Genomic DNA, 24112 nt, shown 5'->3' with positions numbered 1-24112 from the left:
CCTGTACTGATCCTGAGTTACATCCTGTATTATATTCCAGAGCTGCACTCACTATTCTGCTGGTGGAGTCACTGTGTACATACATTACATTACTTATCCTGTACTGATCCTGAGTTACATCCTGTATTATACTCCAGAGCTGCACTCACTATTCTGCTGGTGGAGTCACTGTGTACATACATTACATTACTTATCTTGTACTGATCCTGAGTTACATCCTGTATTATACTCCAGAGCTGCACTCACTATTCTGCTGGTGGAGTCACTGTGTACATACATTACATTACTTATCTTGTACTGATCCTGAGTTACATCCTGTATTATACTCCAGAGCTGCACTCACTATTCTGCTGGTGGAGTCACTGTGTACATACATTACATTACTTATCTTGTACTGATCCTGAGTTACATCCTGTATTATACTCCAGAGCTGCACTCACTATTCTGCTGGTGGAGTCACTGTGTACATACATTACATTACTTATCTTGTACTGATCCTGAGTTACATCCTGTATTATACTCCACAGCTGCACTCACTATTCTGCTGGTGGAGTCACTGTGTACATACATTACTACTCCTGTACTGATCCTGAGTTATATCCTGTATTATACTCCAGAGCTGCACTCACTATCCTACTGGTGGAGTCACTGTGTACATACATTACATTACTTATCCTGTACTGGTCATGAGTTACAGCCCGTATTATACTCCAGAGCTGCACTCACTATCCTGCTGGTGAAGTCATTAAGTACAGACATTACATTAATTATCTAGACCTGATCCTGAGTTACAGTCTGTATTGCTCTTCAGAGCTACATTCACAATTCTGCAGGGTTTAGAAATATTACAGAATTCCTTGCTTAGTACAGTGTCTGCACAGTCCTTGTTCTGGTAATTTGCATTCTGTGGTGTCATCTTGACACCAGGCACTTAACAGTAATCAGTAGGTAAAAAAGTCCCCCCAGCATTATAGAAACTCAGCTAAGCTTATAGGGGCGTGTCTGACAACAAACATGTTGACTGTTCTTAGTAACAACCAGCAGAATTGTAACTGCAGCTCTGAAGTATAATACACGCTGTAACTCCAGATCAGTACAAGATAAGTCATGTATTTTATTTTATGTGGATTAATTCTATAAGTAAACTGTAGTGTGGCGTTAAATGTAAAATACACATTAATTTCTATAGGAGTCTTTGTTTCTTTTCCTATGGAAATTCTTTGAGAAAATATGTATAATATTTGCTGTGCAGCTTAGAACTCCTAATACTAATGGTAAAGACTGTTACATGGTCATTGACTATGCATTACATGTTATTGGTGATTATATATATATATATATACATAATGTAAATGAAATAAAAGCACAACTAGATTTCTATGAAATGAATTTGTTACTTTACTCATTTTTTTCCGGTCCGTAATGCATCCGTATTTACAGATCCGCAAAAAGAAGAAGAAAACCACAAGTAATATGCAACATCCACAAAACCTGGCGTCACCTAGCAACGCTTCCGTAATTACATAAGTGCCCATAGATTTCTGCTGTAATTAAGGAACAGCACGGACACCCGTCCTTAAAAATATGTAACGGTGTCCGTAGCCCGTAGAAATTAATGGGTCCGTAATTATGGTCCGCAATTATAGGTGAAAAATACGGTCATGTGCATGGGGTCTTATTCTGCATTTTTTCTAAAATATTACCCGCACCTTTTGTTCCTGAGCTGGAACTATACAAATAAAGGCCATATACGTGAAAAAGTAGGGCAAACCCACCAATTTTGGCAAGATTGGCTGAAGATTGAATGTGTATTGGGGCCTCCTGACTCGCTGATGGCGAATTTCAGGAAAGAAGAGGTATAAGCAATCGTCCCATTTCTCAGAATTTCCTGAAAAACGGATCTGAAAGGGTCTGTTTCCCCAGGAGGGGTCTAGCAACTGCCGTCAGCAGGAAGATTCCTCCCATTCACTTCAATGAGGGGTCCGGGCAGAATCCAGTCCAAGGACGGGCAAGATGCTTCTTTTTCCCGCTAGCTAAAAAAATAAACTAGAGGGAAACAGAAGCGTCCAGCTCCCATTTCTGCCGCAAAATTCCACTGTGTGAACATGCCCTAAGAGTGTATATAAGTTCTCATTTCTCCCAAAGGGTTCGGGAGCAGCAGACAGACTATTTGGATAATTCCACGGACTGACTGTTCCACGGATAATTGGTTAATCTGTCTGCGTGACGTCACTATAGATATGTCATTGCAGCCCAGTCATTGCACTGGAGCACAGGGAACCAGCAAAGAATATGGAGAACGAGTATATTACATACTTTTTTCTTTCTATTTTTTTGTAGGTCAGTCTTAATGTTTAGGGGGTGGGAAATTGGGCAACTGCCCGTGGCCCACATTTCTAGGGGGTCTCCGAAGACTTGAAATTCAGGAGAATCCAGTATTATTTAGCAGTGTATGGTGGTATTATCTGGAATTGTATTGCAGTATTATATGAGCTTTTTAAGGGTATGGACGGAAAATCTGCAACAAATATGCTACGGGTGGGTACCCTAAAGGAGTACTATTTATTATTTGGGCACTATGTGGTGATATGACATAGACTGTATAGGGCAGCATTGTCTAGGCAATGTATCAAGGTACAGATAAAAGTTGTATTATTATTGGTGCTGAAAATACAAGACATATAGCAAGAGGAGGGGATCCTACTTTACTTGTTGCCCGGGGCCCCAATTTCTATAAATTCGGCCCTGGACTGAGCAAGGAAGAGGTGTTGTTGCAAGAAGGGTGTCACGGCTGTGGGTATGTGGACCCACTAGGCCGCTCCGCCGTAGCGAAGTAGCTACTGGCCAAGCAATAGTCAATGGAAGTCTCTAGGATAAGAGTACCTGGGTAGGAAGTGTGGCAGACACTTGGTGTGATGACACTTTGCACAGGTGACACTTGCCACAGCACTGATGACACTTGGCATGGCAGATGACACATGGCAAAGATGACACACGGAACAGAAGACACTTGTCGTGGCAGATGACACGTGGCACAGGGGATGAACTCGACTGCAACACTAAACTTCGCTCAGGAACAAATACAATAACTGGATATGGGATACAGGATACGGAAACGCAGGATACATGATACAACTAAGGGACCACTTGCAATAACGAACATGGGTAGACACAACAACGCTCAGGCACAGGAAGGACGGCAGGACAGATTTAAGTAGGACAGGGTGCACAGGGATAGGCTAGGGAAGATTATAGTGTTGTGCGCACTGGAGTACGGCAAGGGCTGGAGTAGTACATGCCGGCATCCCCGGGGAGGAGGAACGAAGGTAATTTATTCTGGCAGCCGCTAGGAGAAGCCGGATAGTGCTGAACGGCGGCCGCCAGCATTACAAAGGGAAGGCGTGAAAGCTTCTGTGAAGAAGAAAGTATAGGATAGACCGACTACTTGGAGCTGGAGCTGAGGAGCCTGAGATAGACTAATGAGGACCGACCTAGTCAGTGTCAAACTGTTGGGCCTGGGGTGGCGACAAGTCCTGAAGAGTGAGCAGGGATGGTTTGCGAGACCACACTGTACGGATAGCTGGGCTGGGCGGTGAAGGGATGTAGCCGATATATGACCCGAGAGTCAGAGGAAGGTGCACCGGCAGCGACCAACAGTAGCGCAAGACTAAGATAGAGTCAGTCCAGGTGGAGGCCTGGAGGGCCTATGTACGCAACAGCCGGCAACCCCCAGCTCAAGGGGCACTAGGCCCGAAATACGCAGTAGTAGCCACCAATTTAAGGCCTACTAGGCCTAAGCAGGTGGCCCCTGTATCAAGGAGGGATGGCCTTGACCCTGTGTGTGCCGGTCACCTCAGAACAAACCCCCATCTTGCCAGCCTGATCCATAATGTGCGTCTCAGTAGTACGAAGATTGTATATCATTTTCAGAACCAATTTCTGTGCCCCCCCCCCCCCCCAGAGTGGGAAGAAATGTACATGGTATTCGTGCCATCACCAGCAAAAGACATGTGTATCTTGTGCAAAGTCAACGTTGTATTTCTTTCTGTGACACTCCTGCGGGGTCACCACCATCATACCCCACCCTTGGCCACCTTACATGTGTATGTATATCTGTTGTGTGTGCTGTATATATCTGTGATGTGTGTATACACAGGGTGTAACTATAGGGTACAGAGGTGGCGGTTGCACCCGGGCCCTGGAGCCTGAAGGGACCCAAATGGTCTCTTTGCCCCATATGAGGAGACCAGTACTATACATTATGTGTGATGGTTGGGGGGGCCCTGTCACAAATTTTGTGTTGGACCCCACGGACCTTAATTTATACCCCAATGTATTGTATATATGTATAAATGTGGTGCATATGTATATATGTAGCATGGATCGCACACCCTTAAGGACGGCCCTGACTGTACGTTGCGAAAAGTGCAGCAAAAGTTTTAACCCTGCTCATCCCTTTGAATACATGAGTATGAAGCATGAAGATAATGTAACAGAACCTCTGCAGAACCAAGTCCAATGTACAAATACAGAACCAAGTATACAGCAGCGATAATATAGAGTCACATAATAATATACGAATGGAGCCGCCGTCTGATGCTGTTCACCCCACCGCACCCCGAACCACTAAGGTCTTATTATTTACCCCTATTTGCCCCTCATGTCCCTGTATAATAAAGATGTAGAAATAACCCGACCACTGTAATGATAAAAAGATGAAAACCTCAGGATATAATCAAAGAGACCCCAAATAACCTGATCAGGAATGGGTTAAAAAGAATCTGGTCAGATCTGATATTGAATATGAAATGTCAATCCCACTGAAGAGAAGTATAAGGCGGTCCCCGCAGATTATCCCCACAGCCTCATGTCATAGGCAGAAGTATAACACAGATATTACATGAGGTCTGCTGATATAAGAGCGGCATGGCCCTTTAAATTTTGTCACTGGTTAGCAGCCAATGGGATCGCTGGATTTGAATTTGTAAAAAACAACAGTCAGTGGTCCTCAGACAGTTACAGGACAACGAGGAGTGAAGATGGACGTGGGTGAGTTCTCACATCCCACAATGTCATATAACTGACACTGATTTATCTCATCTCCCATGATCCTTCACTCACATTATTAGGAATATGATGAGGATCTTATTATTATTCCACCTAAATGCTACTCAGACAAATGTCCTCCAAAGACTGTTGGCAGCCACCACAAGGGGGAGCTGCTGTCTATGTCTTTATTTTGCTCCCTATAATTTCAATATGGGCTGTATAAATACTGGTGCCGTGTACTCCCCCTAGTGGCTGGTGCAGGAAACCAGAAATGTATCATTAATTCTCTGGCTGTGTGATGGGAAGAACTGCTGGAACTGGTTATGTGGGCACTCTGCTTTGTGTCTGGTATTACCTATATTGGTCCTTCTTCTTTGTGGGGACCCTATAAATACCCAGTAAGGGCCACACTCCAATGTATTATCACTGCCTATAAATATAAGTGCACAACTCTAAAGTCACAGTCCAAAAATCACCTTTATTTAACTAATACATTTATTTGCATCTTCCCAGTGACAAATGGATTATAACAAACAAGATAAAGTGAACCCTGTGTAATAATATGTAGAAATGACGCCTCCTAAATGTAAAGTGAATGTCCTCCTTTTATCGTCATTTTTAGGTGCTGATTACGTTCTTGATAAATCTTTATAATGATCAGAGCTCCATTTTTCTGATACAGAGGTCCAAATCCCATGCATTGAGAATAACATTATAACTGCCTGAAGCCTCCACTAGGGGGAGCTCAGGAGATTACTGAATACTGGTTCTATATTGCACTAATAAAAAACAGTATGCTGTGTTCTCCTACGCTCCCCAGTGGTGGCTGCAGGCAACTACAATTTATTATTTTATTCTAGGGTTTTGCAGGGGATTTGGAGCTCTGTATGGGGAAAACTGATCTCTGATTAATATAAAGAAATATTCAAAAAATGTAAAAGGGGCTCTCCGGTACTTACACATTAACATTCTTCTGATAGTACATCAATATTTGATGATTGGGGTCTGACACCTGAGCGGACATTCAGTACATGTAGAAAGCTGCAGTGTTCGTGTCTTTATCAGATCTGTGACTGTCTCTTTTTTGGGTCCCAGCTTGTGATTTTGCAGTTCAGGACGTGTACAGGATGGCAGCGGGCAGCAGTTCTCTGGAGGTCAGTGTCTTCATTGTCTTGTTGTTTCCTTCCCTGTGATGGACATGTAGCAGCAGACTCTGATCCAGCAGGAGACGTCCATGTGGCCGGCTGTCCACTTATTGAGTACGAGCCCCGGACAGGTAACAAGTCCACAAATCACCGGCTGCCCATTTGGTATCTGACCCCTTGTCCTATTGTCCTCTGCTCCATTCCTGATGGGTGATGAGCGGCCACTTACTGGATTCTCTTCTCTTTAGGACATCTACCGCCGTCAGGAAAGCGTTTATGGACTTTTACCCTTCTTAAGTGAGTTTTTTTTGTTATATCTGATAATCCAGCACATAACAGGTCCCATTGATGGCGGATTAAAGGAATGTTACTGTCATTTTATAGATTTGACACTTTCTTGCCATTTTATGACTGATCTCATTATCTGGTTGGGTTCTCTCTGTAGCTTACCCCAGGACCGAAGAGGAGAGAGATCTTCAGCGTCTCATCTACTGCACGCAATACCTGCCGTCACCGATATTCAAGATGGAGGTCACTGATCATACCGCGTATTGTGTTCTCTATATAACAGATTCCTCCATGTTCTCTCTATAGATGTGAAGGTTTTATAGGAACGTCTCAATAGACAATTGACTGAATCTTTTTTTTTCTTAGCGCCTCATGCCGACCAACCGGGCAGCACAGAAGAAATACCTGCCTTGGTCATGGGACGAAGAAGAACCCAAAACGACACCAATGATGGATGGCCAGCTGACCGAATATCTGAAGGTGGAGGTAGACAAGACAGAGCCAGAAGAGGCAGAGGACCGGGAGGAAGATGGACATGAGGAAGACAACGATGAGGTGGAAGAAGAACATGAGGAGGAAGACAACAGCGAGGATGAAGTGGAAAGCATGGAAGTAGACACTGAGGAGGTTGAAGACAATGAGGAGGAGGAAGAGAAAATCGTGGAAGAGGGAAAAGAAACCACGGAAAAAGTCACCATGAAGATAAGAAGAGTTCAACATCAGGCAGGAAGAAGATGTAGGATCCGCCAGCATTCCCCCCTCCGCTACATCCACAGCAACCTCCGAGGAAAGAGGAACATCATCTGGACCATCCTCCTCAGACCAATGTGCCGGTGATGTGTGGTGCGGCACCATCCAAGCTGTAATACCATCAACAGCCACAACAACAACAGAAATAACAACTTCTGTAATATTAATAATAATAATTGTTAGGTTAAAGAAGCTTAAACAAATAATAACAGTAACAACAGTATAAGAATAGTGTGATAATATTAGGTGTAGTATATAGTGTATAATATAAGTAATAATAAGAGCAGTAATAATATAACTTAGAATATTTAGCAGCGGGTTTGATCCAGGGTTCTTGGACTGATCGCCTTTTCCCGGGGTCAGGAAGGAATTTTCCCCCTGTGGCACAAATTGGCCGAATGTGTCCGGGGTTTTCGCCTTCTTCTGGACCAACAGCTTTAGGATTAGGGAAGTAGTTGATAGTTTAGCAAAATAATAATAGAAATATTAATAAAAATAGTAATAATAATATAAGAAAAAATAAATATATAGTTATAATATAATAGTATTAATAAATAGTATAATAATAAATATGACAAGAATTTTATTCATGGCAAATATAATAATATAGATTTATAAGAATAATAGTAAGTAAAATATAATATTTAGCAGCGAGTTTGATCCAGGGTTCTCGGACTGATCGCCTTTTCCCGGGATCAGGAAGGAATTTTCCCCCTTTGGCACGAATTGGCAGAATGTGACCAGGGGTTTTCGCCTTCTTCTGGACCAACAGCTTTAATGATAGGGCATAGGACTAGAGTAATAATAGTAATAATAAGAATAATTATATTAGTAATAATAGTAGTAATAATAATAATAATAGTAATAATAGTAATAATAATAGTATAATAGTAATGATAGTAAAAATAATAATAAAAATAGTAATAATAATATAAGAAAAAATAAATATATAGTTATAATATAATAGTATTAATAAATAGTATAATAATAAATATGACAAGAATTTTATTCATGGCAAATATAATAATATAGATTTATAAGAATAATAGTAAGTAAAATATAATATTTAGCAGCAGGTTTGATCCAGGGTTCTCGGACTGATCGCCTTTTCCCGGGGTCAGGAAGGAATTTTCCCCCTGTGGCACGAATTGGCCGAATGTGTCCGGGGGTTTTCGCCTTCTTCTGGATCAACAGCTTTAATGATAGGGCATAGGACTAGAGTAATGATAGTAATAATAAGAATAATTATAATATTAGTAATAATAGTAATAATAATATAATAATAGTAATAATAATATAATAATAGTAATAATAATAATAATAGTAATAATAATATAATAATATGATAATAATAATAATAATAGTAATAATAGTAATAATAATAAGAATAATAATAATAGTAATAATAATAATAATAATAGTAATGATAAGAATAATAATAGTAATGATAGTAATAATAATAATAATATAATAATAGTAATAATAAGAATAAGAATAGTAATGATAAGAATAATAATAGTAATGATAGTAATAATAAGAATAGTATATTAATAGTAATAATAATAATATAATAAGAATAAGAATAGTTTATTAATAGTATTGATAGGGTAATGATAGTATTAATTGTTAGAAATAAATTATTAATTATAATTAGAACCTTGTGTCGTCTCCTTTATTTTACTGTAATGAAGAAAAACATTTCATCTGAAATTATCCACATATTTGTTATAATCCTCATTTCCATTGGTTCAAGTTTCACATTTAAATATTATATTTTTAGGTTTAAAAAGTTTTGTACTCATTTTATGATATATCTTTACAATGGTTGGAGCTCCGTGTCCTCTGTAAAGTCATAGAGGTAAATGATACAATTCTGATTACCTTCAGTCACCATTAGGGGGAGTTTACCGTGTATGAATTTATACCGATCCTGACTCAATGATAAATCCAGGTTCAGTACGTTCCTAAACTCCCTCTAGTGGTAGCTGTAGGCAGCAAGATTTTTATCATTGTAAGGGTTTGTTCACACACACAAATTACGGACGTAATTCGGGCGTTTTTGCCCCGAATTACGTCCGAAAAATGCGGCTTGAAACCGTTGACAAACATCTGCCCATTGAAAGCAATGGGCTGACGTTTGTCTGTTCACACGAGTCGTATATTTACGCGCCGCTGTCAAAAGACGGCGCGTAAATAGATACCCGCGTCAAAGAAGTGACCTGTCACTTCTTGGGGCGTAATTGGAGCCGTTATTCATTGACTCCAATGAAAAGCAGCACCAATTACATCCGTAATGGTCGCGGCGTTCAAGCGCCTGCACATGCCGTTACGGCTGAAATTACGGGGATGTTTTCTCCTGAAAACATCCCCGTAATTTCAGCCGTTACGGACGCTGCCGTGTGCACATACCCTTAGGATGCAGATACAGTTGAACCCAATGCTGCAGTAGGGAACTGTCAGCTCCCTGCTTCAGCATTAGTACAGAGGACACCCTGGACACAGCCCTACTTTAAGCGATGAGCCTGGGGAAACCCTTGACGTCACGGTTCATATATGGACAGTGATATCAGTGGCTCCTCCAGGACGCTCTGGCCGGGGATTCCGCTCCTAGAGGGAAACCCTGATGTCACTGTCCATATATGGACAGTGACGTCAGGATCTCCTCCAGGCTGGGGATTCGGCCCCTAGAGGGAGTCCCAATGACTACAGGGGGATAGCGCTATCTACAGGGGGTGGGGTGGCACTATCTATAAGGGTGGTATGGCACTATCTACATGGGCACTGTGGTATTATCTACGTGGACTCTGGCACTAGGGGCAGCTAAGGGGGCATTATACCGTATGGGGCAGCTATGGGGGCATTTTACTGTATGGGGAAGCTATGGGGGCATTATACTGTATGGGGTAGCTAGCTGTGGGGGCAGTATACTGTATGGGGGCAGCTGTGGGGGCATTATACTGCATGGTGGCAGCTATGGGAGCATTATACTGCATGGTGGCAGCTGTGGGGGCATTATACTGTATGGGGCAGCTATGGAGGGCATTATACTGTATGGGGACAGCTATGGGAGCTTGTACTGTATGGGGGCTTGTACTGTATGGGGGATTGTATAGGGGCATTGTACTGTATGGGGCATTATACTGTATGGGGGCAACTTGGGGGGCATTATACTGTACGGGTCAGCTATGGGGCATTATACTGTATGGGGACAGCTATGGAACATAATACTGTATTGGGCCGGTGTGGGGGGCATTATACTTTATGGTGGCAGCTAGAGGGCATTATACTGAGTAGGAGGCACTATTGGAGCATGGTGCTGTGTGGGCTGAGCGGGTGTGTATGGTCGGTGGATTGGGGGGGGATTAGAGATGTGGCTTAAAACAAAAATTGCTGTGGTGCACAACTTCTCACTCTTTACGATAATTGAAAGTTGTGAGGTATGCTTAATCCGTCAGATCAGCGGCACTGGCGGGTTCAGTGACAGCGGGTCCTGCGAGTCTCTGACATGCAGGATCGATTTGTTACCGATCACATCTAATTATGAACTTAGATGTGATCAATAACAGCTCGATCCTACGTGTCAAAGACTCACTGAAACCGCCAGTGCCGCTGACGGGTTCAGTCAGGGGCGTAGCTAAAGGCTCATGGGCCCCGATGCAAAAATTCTTACTGCCCCCCCCCCCCCGCGCGCGCAAACTTCTCATGGCCGACGGTCCGCAGCTTTCAGCTGCATCGCTGAGTCTCCTAAGTAACCCAACAATGCAGCACTAGCAGCCGGGGGCGTCACTAAGGCTGGGTTCACACACCCTATTTACGGACGTAATTCGGGCGATTTAGCATTGAATTACGTCCGAAAATGCGGCTCAAAAGCGTTGGCAAACATCTGCCCATTCATTTGAATGGGTCTTACGATGTTCTGTGCCGACGGTCATTTGTTTTTACGCGCCGCTGTCAAAAGGCGGCGCGTAAAAAAGACGCCCGCGTCAAAGAAGTACCTGTCACTTCTTCAGACGTAAATGGAGCCATTTTCCATGGACTCCATAGAAAAACAGCTCCAATTACGTCCGTAATTGACGCAGCGAAAGACGCCTGCACATGCCATGACGGCTGAAATTACGGTGCTGTTTTCTCCTGAAAACAGCACCGTAATTTCAGCCGTAACAGACGCTGCTGTGTGAACATACCCTCAGGGCTTAAAATGTCAGGGAAATAGCCCCAATTCATATGTGTCCGCCCCAAAAAAAAGTGTGTATATGAGACAGCATAGCATATCTATAGCACTACGACCCTATAAACTATGGATAGGATTAGATACAGTGGTTCAGCAGACAGTATCACACATGATAGGATTAGATACAGTGGCTCAGAAGGCAGTATCACACATGATAGGATTAGATACAGTGGCCCAGCAGACAGTATCACACATGATAGGATTAGATACAGTGGCTCAGCAGACAGTACCACACATGATAGGATTAGATACAGTGGCTCAGCAGACAGTACCACACATGATAGGATTAGATACAGTGGCTCAGAAAGCAGTATCACACATGATAGGTTTAGATACAGTGGCTCAGCAGACAGTATCACACATGATCTGATTAAATATAGGGCCCAGCAGACAGTATCACACAAGATACGATTAGATACAGGGCCCAGCAGACAGTACCACACATGATAGGATTAGATACAGTGGCTCAGCAGACAGTATCACACAAGATATGATTAGATACAGGGCCCAGCAGACAGTATCACACATGATTGGATTAGATACACAGCTCAGCAGACAGTATCACACATGATTGGATTAGATACAGGGCCCAGCTCGCTGACATTGCGGCTCCAGCGCTGGACCCAGGATAGGTAAGAATAATAATTTTGCTTCTTTATGTGTTACTGATTATTTTTGTGTGTTTGTGTTTTTTTTACAGGTTCGGTTGTTGGACTTCGGATACGAGGACTTCAATGACGGCGTTTTTTTTATTCTCAATAAAATGGTTAATTGGTTAATGAGGGTTGTGTCTTTTTATTTCGATAAAATATTTTTTCTATGTGCTTGTATCTTTTTAAACGTTATTATCACCGCCTTAGTAATGGCCGCTGGCTGATTGACAACCTCCATTACTAAGGCGAGGCTTAATGTTAGCCGGTGCAGAGGCGAACACTAACCCCCATTATTACCCCGGTACCCACCGCCACCAGGAGTACTGGGGAGAGCCGGGTACGAACCAGTACCCGACCATCTGTAGTGACGGGCAGGCACCGAGCCGGCCGCAGGCTGGTAGTATTAGGCTGGGGGAAGGCCAAAAACTGTGGCCCTTCCCACCCTTGTAATGCTGCCTGCTGCTGCTGTGTTGTATCTGGCTGGTTATGAAAATTGGGGGGGACCCCACATCGTTCTGTCCAATTATTTTTTATTTTTTTAAATGACGTGGGGTCCCCCCCATTTTTCATAACCAGCCAGATACAATAAAGCAGCAGCAGCCTACCATTACCAGGGTGGGAAGGGCCACTGTTTTTGGCCTTTCCCCTCCTGATAATACCAGCCTGCGGCCACCCCAGTGGCCGACCATCACTACAGATGGTCAGGTACTGGATCGTACCCGGCTCTTCCCAGCACCCCTGGTGGCGATGGGTACCGGGGTAATAATGGGGGTTAGTGTTAGCCTCTGCATTGGCTAACACTAAGCCCCGCCTTAGCAATGGATGCTGTCAATCAGCCGGCGGCCATTACTAAGGCGGTAGTAATATAGTTAAAAAAAACCACAAAGACATAGAAAAAATATTTTATTGAAATAAAAAAAAAACCCACACAACCCTCATTAACCATTTTATTGATAATAAAAAAAAAGCCGTCATCGATGTAGTCCTGGAATCCGCCGTAGTCCAACGACCGAACCTGTAAGAAAACACACAAAAAATGATTAGTAACACGTGTTAGGCTTAGATACATGGCCCATGTGTGATACTGTCTGTGGGACCCTGTATCTAAGCCTACCACAACGTAGGCTTAGATACAGGGTCCAGCAGACAGTAATCTTATACAGTATAAGATTACTGTGTGCTGGGGCCCTGTATCTAAACCTACAGTGTGGTAGGCTTATATACAGGGCCCATCAGACAGGATCACACATGGGCCATGTATCTAAGCCTACCATGTGATTGGCTTAGATACAGGGCCCAGCAGACAGGATCACGCATGGGCCATGTATCTAAGCCTACCATGTGATTGGCTTAGATACAGGGCCCAGCAGACAGGATCACGCATGGGCCATGTATCTAAGCCTACCATGTGATTGGCTTAGATACAGGGCCCAGCAGACAGGATCACACAATTTGTGATCCTGTCTCATGGGCCCCCTAAGCCTGCTACATCGTAGGCTTAGGGGTTGTACAGTCCCTAAACATTGATGGCCTATCCTCAGGATAGGCCATCAATAGCTGATGTGTCTCTCGGGACCCGCAAATCAGCTGTTTTGAAGGGGCCGCAGCACTCGTACGAGAGCTGCTTCCCCTTCATTTCACTACTCGCCCACACTGTGAATCGCCGACACGGATTCACAGTGTGACCGGAATGAAGTGACAGGAATGAAGGGGAGCAGCTCTCGTACGAGTGCTGCGGCCCCTTCAAAACAGCTGATTGGCGGGTCCCGGGAGTCGGACCCCGCCAGTCAGGGCTAACCTTACCTTCCTCTTCGGCCGCGGCGGGAGTTCTGTCGTCTCGATGCTGTGCGCGGCGCATAGCGCTGTGACGTCATGCGCTGCGCACAGCGCTTGACGTCAGGACCTCCGCTGCGATCCGGAACCAGGAAGGTAAGTAAAGTATGTTACTATAGTAACAGGGGCCTGCGGCCCGAGTTACTATAGTAACTTTTTATTGATGTGGAGCCAGGGGGGCCGTGGGCCCCCCTGGCTTCAGGGCCCGGTCGCAATTGCGACCGCTGCGACCCCTGTAGCTACGCCAGTGGGTTCAGTGACAGAGTTGTCTCTGATCCTGGCCATTAGTGCGAGGTGTCAGCTGTAATATATAGAGGAAACCTGCAGCGTATGGCCTGGGCTCAGCCTCTGAGCCCACGCCATACTTCTCCCTCCCCGCACCATGTCGTATAGTGTCGCCATGGTGCGTCACGGGGGTTAATAAATTAGTCGCATCTTACTCCTGCGGGCTTCAGACTAAGGCTATGTTCACACAGAGCTTTTTGCAGGCGGAATTTCTGCCTCAAAATTCCATTTGGAAGTTTGAGGCAGATTTTCCTCTCCCTGCACACCGTTTTTCGCTGCGTTTTTCGCCCGCGGTCATTGAGCACCGCGGGCATAAAACACTGCGAAATACGCTTTCTCTGCCTCCCATTGAAGTCAATGGGAGGTCAGAGGCGTAAACGTCCGAAGATAGGGCATGTCCCTTCTTTCTCCCGCGAGGCGGTTTTACCGCTCGCGGGAAAAAGACGCCTCTGCCTCCCATTGAAATCAATGGGAGGCATTTTCGGGCCGTTTTTGACGAGTTTTGCGGCGCGGTTTCCACGTAAAAAAGCTTAGTGTGAACATAGCCTAAGACGCCGGCCTTAGTAAATCTGCCCCATTGACTGTAATCGCTTTTCAGTCATGTGATATAATCATGTGACCGCTCAGTCTATGGCCGCGTGCATCTACACGACTATCACATGACTGCGCAGTTACGGACGAGATTACCACTGCCTCCATTATTCATTTTTACGTGTTGCTTGGGTCTGAGGGTTCACATACTATTAATTAGTAAATCATTTTGCTTTTATTAATGAAAACTTTATATAAAACTAGACAATAGACAATAAAGCATGTAACATTAGCTGCAGGATTTTTTTCAAAAAATAAACTTTATTTATAAAAACCTGAGGTAACCCAATTGACAAAGTAAGAAGCAGTCTTGTGCCCCTTTCATACGCTATATAAGGGCGTGTCCCACTTGTCAATCATATGGTAGCCGCACCCCCACCGTATACACAGCAAGTTCCATCTATTGAATCGCCACGCCCTCTCCATGGTAGCTCCTCCCTTTTCGTAAAAAGCGCGAACTTTTTTCCCCTTTCGCTCCTCCCAGTTTTCTGGACTCCGCCTTCTCGCTGTGTTCGCGCTGCACGCTGACGTCACTTCCTGCAGCAGCCAGTGAGAAGGTTCGGTTCCTGAGGAAGACTTCCGGCCCGTCACCCCGGCAACCGGAGATAGGAAAGGAAGTACCGTAAAGAGAACGGAACCGGGAGGACGAGGAGAGAGCGGGACTGTGCAGCTACCGGTACGATGACCGCTCGTATTATTAAATGCACTCACAATGCAGAGACACGTGTTGTGTGCAGACTGCCCATCATTCACTTAGTGTCTTTGGGGTGCTGCTCGAACACTGGTCCTGTACCCCACATTTTAACTCATAGGCCATGTGTCTTCGTTGTGTGCATCCCTGCACATATACATAGTCACACATGACCGGAATCGTACTGTAATCCGTATTTTAACAGATTAGGTGCCAGATTATCAAATATTTTGGATTATTGTACAGTGGTAAATAATCTATACAGTCAAAATGGTAACATTTCCGTATTATCGTGCAGGTTTATGCGTGAAATTGATCCAGAAATTGTAGGAAACCTATATTTAAAAAAAAAGTGTTTTTAGGCTCTGTTCACATTTGCGCTCGCTTTTCCGTTTTTCTGTTCTGTCATAGGAACAGAAAAACGGAAGCGCCGGATCCGTATCATGACTAAAACCAACCGCGCCTTACAGGACCAATTTACTTCGCCGCACCGTGAGGTAAATTTACGCAATGGCACGGGGACGTCGCACTAACGGCCAAGATTGGAGATAATGGAGATGCCGGCCCTTTAACTACTTAGATGCCGCGATTGATAGCGACTGCGACGTCTAAGTCGTTAGACAGAGGGGGAGGGGCAGCCTTCTCTGTCGTCTCATTGGCCATCGCAGGGTGTTGATGGTTGTCATGTTGGCTTGGGGGGCCTTATAAAGACCCCCATGGCTGCCATCTTGGTGCTCTTATTAAAGAGTAGCCGGTAAACCGCACAAAATGTAAAAAACAAGCTTTTAATAATGTTAAAAAAAATTCCCTTTTTCCAAGTAATTAAAAAAAAAAAGTAAACGTAATTGGTGTCGTCGCCGCCGCCGCGTGCGTCAAAGTCTAAACGATTCTAATGTAACGTTATTTAACCCGTGACGTGACCGAGATGTGTCTATAAACGTTTATGGTTTTACCCTGGTGTAATGTCATGTGACCTGGTTTCTGCAGGACGTTCTGTCACTGTGGGCGATATGTCGGTGTGGTCATGTGACTGACCGAAGCGCGGTGTCAGCAGGGATTGGCGGTCAGGGTCACGTGATGTGAGGTGCTTATGAACGAGACGCCATTGCTTCTAAATTGAAATCCTTTATGAGCTCCCATGAGCCTTTTCATGGCGCTGTCATAAGCCCGCCATGGGTGTCTAGTGATGGCAAGAGGGAGTGTCGGGCAGTCTAAAGACAGCCGGGCTCCTGCTCTAGCGGGCAGGTTCAGAGTTACATCTAATTCCTCCGGTTTAGGGTGAGGGCTCCCTCTGTCACCCCTGCGCCACCATCGCAGGGTGCCGATGGTTTCCATGGCAGTCGGGGGCCTAACAAAGGGCCCCCTGGTCTGCCATCAGTGTATGCCCAACAGGCCCTGCCATAGGTGTAAAACACTGACATACAATATAAGGCCCTGTTCACACGGAGTTAATTTGCAGGGAGAAAATTCTGCCTGCAGAAAAACGCTTTCTCTGCCTCCCATTGATTTCAATGGGAGGTCAGAGGCGGAACTGCAGCAAGAAGGAGCGTGACACTTTTTTTTTTTTACCCAAGCGATAAAAAGCCGCTGCAGAAAAACGCCTTCGCCTCCCATTGACATCAACGTGAGGCGGTTTTGGCAGTTTTTTGCTGCGGTTTCCACAACAAAATCAGCGTAAAAAACCTGTGTGAACTGGGCCTTGCAGTGTATTATAAAAGTGATCAAATGATCGCATAGCGAGGTCCTGTAGTGCAATCAAAAAAGGTAAAAAATAGTCTAATAAAGTCACTAATGAATAAAAAAAACAAAAAAAACTTAAACGCTTTATGAAATTAAATTTAAAAAAAAAGTTACACATAATTGGTATAGCTGCGTCCGTAACCACCCGAACAATAAAGCGATTACGTTATTTAGCCCTCACGGTGAGCGCCGTAGAAATAAAAAACAATGCCTTCCAGAAAAATGGAATAAATAGCGATCAAAAAGTCGTATTCAATCCAAAATGCCTCAAACTACAAGTCGTCCCGTAAAAAAATAAGACCTCATCCCGCTACATCTGCAGAAAAATGAAAACGTTAGGTCTTACACACACGAGCGCATTCGTTTCGCGGTTCGCAGAGCCACGGTATTTGTGTCTCTTAGAATATTGAGACAAACAAAAACTGTACAAAAGTAGCAAAACATGAATAAACTATAGAAACTTGGTATCGCTGTAATCGTAACGACCCTCAGAATAAAGTTATTATGGTATTTGCACCACACGGTAAACGGCGTCAATTTAAGTTTTAAGAAAGTAATGCCGAAATGTCAGGTTTTTTTTTTCTTTACATCCCCCAAAAAGTTAATAAAATGCAATAAATAAATTGTGTATTCCAAAATGGTGCCATTAAAAAATACAATTTGTCCCGCAAAAACAAGACCAAACACGGCTAGGTCTATGAAAAAGTAAAAAAAAGTTATGGCTTTTGAAAAAAATTGCTCCTAGGCTGGTCATTAAAGGGTTAAACACGAGTAGAACGTTAATGATTATCGCAGAATTAGTTTATTTTTAATGTGTGGGAAGTTTTTTTTAGCTTCTTATTGCCATAAAATGTGAACTGCAATTCCCTCCCGTTCCCAGGCTGCGACTCTTTGCGAATATCCACATGTACCGGATTTGTGTGGATTTTGGTGCAGATTTTCTTGCAGATTCTACCCTGCGGATTATATTAAAAAAAAAAATTCCGTACGCTCCTCTTCTTAATCCTCAGCTCCTTCCCTGGTTCCCCCTCTCTCTACATCAGCGATGATGTGTCGTCCTATATGACCGCTACAGCCTGTGATTGGCTGCAGCGGTCATGTGTCCACATGACGCGTCATCACTGGGGGCCGGAATACAGAGACCTGCAGGGGACAAGAGAAAGTTTAGCACGGGAGCGGTGTTAGATTAGAAAGGTGGCCAAACCTGTGAATATGCAGGTAAAATGCAGCAAAATCTGCGACAATTGGTATTTGTGGCCGATTTTGACTTCCGCATCAAATGCGTGAAAATTGATGTCGTGCAGATTTCAAAATCCGGTCAATTTCCGTGCAAAACAATTCCACAGCATGTCGATGAGATGTGTTCAAATCTTAACCACTTTGGTACAACTCTTTTCCGCCAGCAAATCCGCCATAAAAGAACTGAAGCAACTCCGTTTACGTGTGAATGTAGCCCGAGGCGTAAAGACTGCGGAATGTCCGCAGCGGAATTCTGTGCAGAAATTCCGCAGCATATACAGTAGTAGCAAAGTGAATGATATTTCTGCAAATCTCAGCCACGCGCTACAGAAGAAAAACCGCAGAAAGGTAGTGCGGAAAGTGTTCTGCCATACGACCCTCGAATCCGCTGCGTGGTCTGTGGGTTCTGTGCGGAGATGCTTGGGCCATAGGCCTCAATGTTGATGCAGCGGAAACGCAGACATTTTTTTTTTTCACATGAACTTTGCTATAATCAACGCTTCAGACTAAATTCGGAAAAAATGCACGATTTGATGCAGGTGTCTGCGATTGATTTACCTATGTTTTTTTGAGATTCCGCTGCAGATTTTGTGTTGTAGAAAATCTGCAGCGTATCTGGCCTGTGTGAACATACCCTTAGACCCACGGTAGCAGCAAAGTAAATGAGATTTCACGTCATCTCATCTACACATTGCAGAATTTTTTCGCATTCTAAATTTTCGTTTTTCAAAATCCGTAGCATGACAATTTATCTTGTGTTTACACCTCAGAATTGTATCTGACAAGTTTATAGAAAAATACACCAAAATCAGCAGCGTAAAACCGCACCTAAAAATGCATAAAAAAACCTGCACCAATAGGGCTCGACAAACACGTAACGGAATTGTTCCGTATTTTCCGTCGGGCATTGTGGACGGAAAATACGGAGCAGAATACAATAGCCGCAAAGTGGGTGAGATTTAACAAATCTCATCCACAGGCTGCGTAAAATTTCCGACCAGAAATTCACCTGAGGTGCGTATTTTTCATATTCCTGCTGCGGAAAGTGGTCTGAAATCTGCACAGTTTTCTGCAGTTAAAAATGCAGGAAATTCCGTTGTGTGGACAAGCCCTTAAGCGCGGAATTACCTGCTTTTCCCAAGAAAATTTGATGCAGATTTTCCGCATTAAATTCTGCAACGTCTGCATTTAGCCTAATGCCTCATGAACACGACAGTGTGTGCCGGCCGGGTCCCGTCAGCGATCCATGGAAAGATAGGACGTTTCCGATCTTTCCACGGATCGAAGAATCCGCTAAAGTGAATGGATCTGTAATAACTATTGGGTGCCACTCGGATGCTGTGAAAAACGGCCTGAATGGCACTCGGTCGTGTGCGACTGCACTTGGGATACATACACACGTAATTTGGTTCAGAAAATCTGCAAAAAAACTGCAGGTAAAAGCCACACTTAGGGCCAGTTCACACGTTGCGTAAATACAGTGGATTTTCGCAACCGAATTTGTTGCGGATAATACGCAGCAAATACAGTAGCAGCAAAGTGGATGAGATAAAACAAATCTCAGTCACACGCTGCGTAAATACTGAGAGGAAAAAAAACGCTCAGAAATTGGCCTGCGGTGCAGAGTTTTAGGGGGATTTCACACCGTTTTTTGATGCAGAAACCGGGCCGCAAAACGCGCCGAAAAATGCCTCCCTTTAAATTCAATGGGAGGCGGAGGCGGTTTTTCCCCGCGAGACCATTGAGTGCTACGGGCAAAAAAATGGGAGGTCAGAGGCGTAAACGCGCAAAGATATGGCATGTCCCTTCTTTCTCCCGCGAGGCGGTTTTACAGCTCGCGGGAGAAAACCGCCTCCGCCTCCCATTGAAATTAATGGGAGGCATTTTCGCCCGGTTTTTGACGAGTTTTGTGGAGCGGTTTCCGCTCCAAAAAGCTCGTCAAAATACTCTGTGTGAACAGGGCCTAATAGTAATTAATCCCATCCTGTTTCTCAGTCATAATGGGTTCATGTGTAAGGTACATGATGGGGTTAATTACTATTAGGCCCAATGAACACGAACGTGCTTTTGCGGCCGTAATTCCCCCGAAAATCCATGGGAGAATTGCGGCCCCATTTATTCCTATGGGTCCATGCACACGACCGTGGTTTTCATGGTCCGTGCATGGCCCAGGAGCCCGGACCGCAGAAAGAACGGGCAAGCCTTATTACGGCCGTGTTCTGCGGTCCAGGCTCATGGAAAATATTAGCCGCGGCCATGTGCACGGTCCGCGATTTGCGGGCAGCTCACGGCTGTCACTCCGTGGCTGGCCGACCCGGAAATCATGGCCGTGTGCATGAGGCCTAAATGTGAGGCACATGGAGGTTAAATTCCCCACAATGTGTGAACAAGGCCTAAAAGTCTGAACTGTTCTAATATACTGTTTTTGCGATAAATGCTGTAAAAAAAAAAGAAAACCGCCAGAGTTGCTGTTTAGCTTTTCCCAAAAACTGGAATAAAAAGTTGCACGTACCCCAAAATGGTATCAACAAAAATATACAGCTCACATTGTAAACAATAATCCCTCACAAGGCCCAATGGGCGGGGAAAAAGAAGTTATGGCCTATCAGAATATATTGAAATTTTTTTTTTTTTTTTTTAACAAATCGTTTTTGCTTCATAAAAATAGCAAAACATAAAAAAAACTAAATAAATTCCCTATCTCTTTTTTTTGTCTATTTCACCCGACAAATATTTTTTTTTTATGTACCGTGAAAAACGACAACTCGTCCCACAAAAAACAAGCCCTCGGCGAAATTTCAAAATGTTTAAAGCTGGAAGCGTCTCCTCAAAATGAATCCCCCCTGTCCATCTGCTCATTGCTGCAGTGACGTCCGGTGATGAGGGGTCGCCAAGGAAAGCTGCAGTGACTAGTGAAATAAATAGGTGTCCATGTAATAATACGGGGTCACGCTAGAGTGAGTCTGTTATAGCGTCTCCCCTTCCCCTACGATGTCCGAGGATATTTGAAGAACCCCTCTAAATCCACCCGTCGTGTACCGGACACCGTAGCCACCTGCAAAATAATCTGCAGATATGGACTTGTTGAGGACTGGGACTGTGATCCGGCACTGTCTAGTGTTGCCTTGTGTGGCTTTATAGCTATGGAACTATATATCATTTATTGTATTGTCTTGTGTGGTTTGCTGCCATTGCCGCTGGGCAGGTGGGATCCCGTATATACCCCCCTGCAGTGGACCTTTTATGACCCGCATGGGCCGTGCTCCCATTATAAAGTATAGGAGTACGGTGCGTAAATTCAAGAAAAAAAGGAAATACGGAAACAAAAGAGGAACAAATTGTAAAAAAATAATGATCCGTATAGCGCTTCCGTATTTTCAGGCGCAGGTGTGAAGGAGCCCGGCGGAAGAATAGAAAAGATGCCCCTGAATGCAGCTTTTATCTTCCTGAAATCCAGCACCATGACACTTTGCAGCAGATGCCACTTTCCAGCTTCTCGTTGCCTGGGCGTGTCTTCTGATTAGGTTAAAAAAATCTTCATGGTCCCTCCTTTCCATATGGGGAAAAGGGAGTAAGAAAAATGCACCTCCCCTCCCCCATCTCCTGCAGATGGAGTCGTGAATTTTTTGGCTTTAAGAAGGTTTCTAGAAGTGTTATTTTTTTTTTTGTTAGGTCTTTTTATGCTGCTTTGTACGTGATGGCAGGATTTCAGCTGAGGGGAAACAACGCAGGCAAGGCAGGGAACAGGATGGGGGATGGGGAGCTTTGATAAGGAGGAGCTGCAAAAGCAAAGCAGCCGGCCAAGAGCGGCATCATATTACTGCAGCTGCTACAGGGGGTGGGCCTGCGGCAGCCTTGCAGCTTTGTCATGAAAATGAGACTAGCTGAACCCCCGTCCACATGCGAAGATTGCTGGGACTTGTGGTGCATGAATTCTAAGGAATAGTCCTGGATTCCAGATCTTGTCCTGTTTTTTTTTTAAAGTATCCAGACCTATCAAACGATTGCCAAAAGGACACCCCTCTAGTGTGCACAGTAAAATCCAGTAGGAATGCAGTATGTCACAAGCGTGGTGTGAACAGAGCCTATTAACGTCTCTTCTGTGTGGGTGGGGATATAAATAATGTGGCCACCAGGTGGCGGGATTTCTCAGTAATGCTGACTCCTGCTCATCGAATGATCAGACGGGATACGACTGGAGCAGGGAGGAGGTGAATATTTCTCTATGCGGCGGGGGATGGTACTGTATGTTTACTTATGGGGAGGAAAGAGCATATGACTATCACTGTATGAGGGGGCGCGTGTTTCTATCACTGTATGAGGGGGCGCGTGTTTCTATCACTATGAGGGGGCGCGTGTTTCTATCACCGTATGAGGGGGCGCGTGTTTCTATCACCGTATGAGGGGGCGCGTGTTTCTATCACCGTATGAGGGGGCGCGTGTTTCTATCACCGTATGAGGGGGCGCGTGTTTCTATCACCGTATGAGGGGGGCGCGTGTTTCTATCACTATGAGGGGGGCGCGTGTTTCTATCACTATGAGGGGGGCGCGTGTTTCTATCACTGTATGAGGGGGCGCGTGTTTCTATCACTGTATGAGGGGGCGCGTGTTTCTATCACTGTATGAGGGGGCGCGTGTTTCTATCACTGTATGAGGGGGCGCGTGTTTCTATCACTGTATGAGGGGGCGCGTGTTTCTATCACTGTATGAGGGGGCGCGTGTTTCTATCACTGTATGAGGGGGCACGTGTTTCTATCACTGTATGAGGGGGCGCGTGTTTCTATCACTGTATGAGGGGGCGCGTGTTTCTATCACTGTATGGGGGTGGCATGTGGCCATCACTGCATAAGAGGGATGAACAGGTAATGCTGTGTACGGAGGGAGCATGCGGCTATAATTGTATGGGTGGCGCATCCCATTCTAAGGCTAGGTCACGAATAATTTACTTACGGTAAACCCATTTAAACAAGCGGAGCCGGGAATTATATTATTGAATGAGCTGCCATATTAAAATGCCTTTCACACTATATTTTGGAGGGTACTGGTTCTCCTTGTGGAGATCCAGCTGGAGTAGGTAGTCTTACAGGCAATGCTCCCTGGGAAAAGTATGCAAATTAGCTCTCCAGAAGAAGAAAACAGTGTTCACCACATGTAACGAGTGTCGATCCATGATCGACGCTCGTTTGCTCCCTTCAAACCCTCCCTTTTTGTTTTTCTAACCTAATCAGGAGACACGCCCAGGCTAAGAGAAGCTGGAAAGCGGCATCTGCTGCAAACTATCATTGTGTCCTTGAATGCAACACCATGATACTTTGCAGCAGATGTCACTTTCCAGCTTCACTAAAGCCTGGGCGTATCTCGTGTTTAGGTTAGAAAACTCCATTGTGCCTCCCTTCCATGTGGGGAAAAGGAAGTAAGAATGCACCTCCCCTCCCCCACCGCATGCAGACTGTGCCATGTGATTATTTTTTTTTGGGGGGGTTTAAGAAGGTTTCTAGCAGTGTTATGTAAGGTCTTTCTATGCTGCTTTGTACGTGACGGCAGGATTTCAGCTGACGGGAAACATAATGCAGGCAAGGCAGGGAACAGGATGGGGGATGGGGAGCTTTGATAAGGA

The 24112-nt window shown here is 44.5% G+C and overlaps 2 protein-coding genes across 3 annotated transcripts in view; both read left to right on the top strand.

The window, feature by feature from the left end:
• Window positions 1-5027: 5027 nt before the first annotated feature.
• Window positions 5028-8547, top strand: LOC142664480 (uncharacterized). Its single transcript, XM_075843563.1, has 5 exons — window positions 5028-5049; window positions 6145-6203; window positions 6443-6491; window positions 6640-6725; window positions 6849-8547. The coding sequence occupies exons 1-5, from the start codon at window positions 5040-5042 to the stop codon at window positions 7317-7319; spliced, it is 675 nt and encodes a 224-aa protein (XP_075699678.1). The 5' UTR covers window positions 5028-5039; the 3' UTR covers window positions 7320-8547.
• A 6801-nt stretch (window positions 8548-15348) lies between these two features.
• Window positions 15349-24112, top strand: part of SETDB1 (SET domain bifurcated histone lysine methyltransferase 1) — a 42217-nt gene continuing 33453 nt past the window's right edge. The window contains exon 1 of one of the 2 annotated variants that reach the window (XM_075843744.1): window positions 15349-15501. The gene's annotated coding sequence lies outside the window, so the exon portion shown is untranslated. Of the gene's footprint in view, window positions 15502-22617; window positions 22707-24112 lie in introns of those variants that run through there. The other variant, XM_075843747.1, reaches the window with a different exon arrangement.

The sequence above is a fragment of the Rhinoderma darwinii genome, chromosome 12 (assembly GCF_050947455.1).
Source record: "Rhinoderma darwinii isolate aRhiDar2 chromosome 12, aRhiDar2.hap1, whole genome shotgun sequence".
NCBI classification, from domain to species: Eukaryota; Metazoa; Chordata; class Amphibia; order Anura; family Rhinodermatidae; genus Rhinoderma; species Rhinoderma darwinii.
The sequence above is the reverse complement of the archived record's forward strand: the minus strand, read 5'-3'. Positions and strand labels throughout refer to the sequence as shown.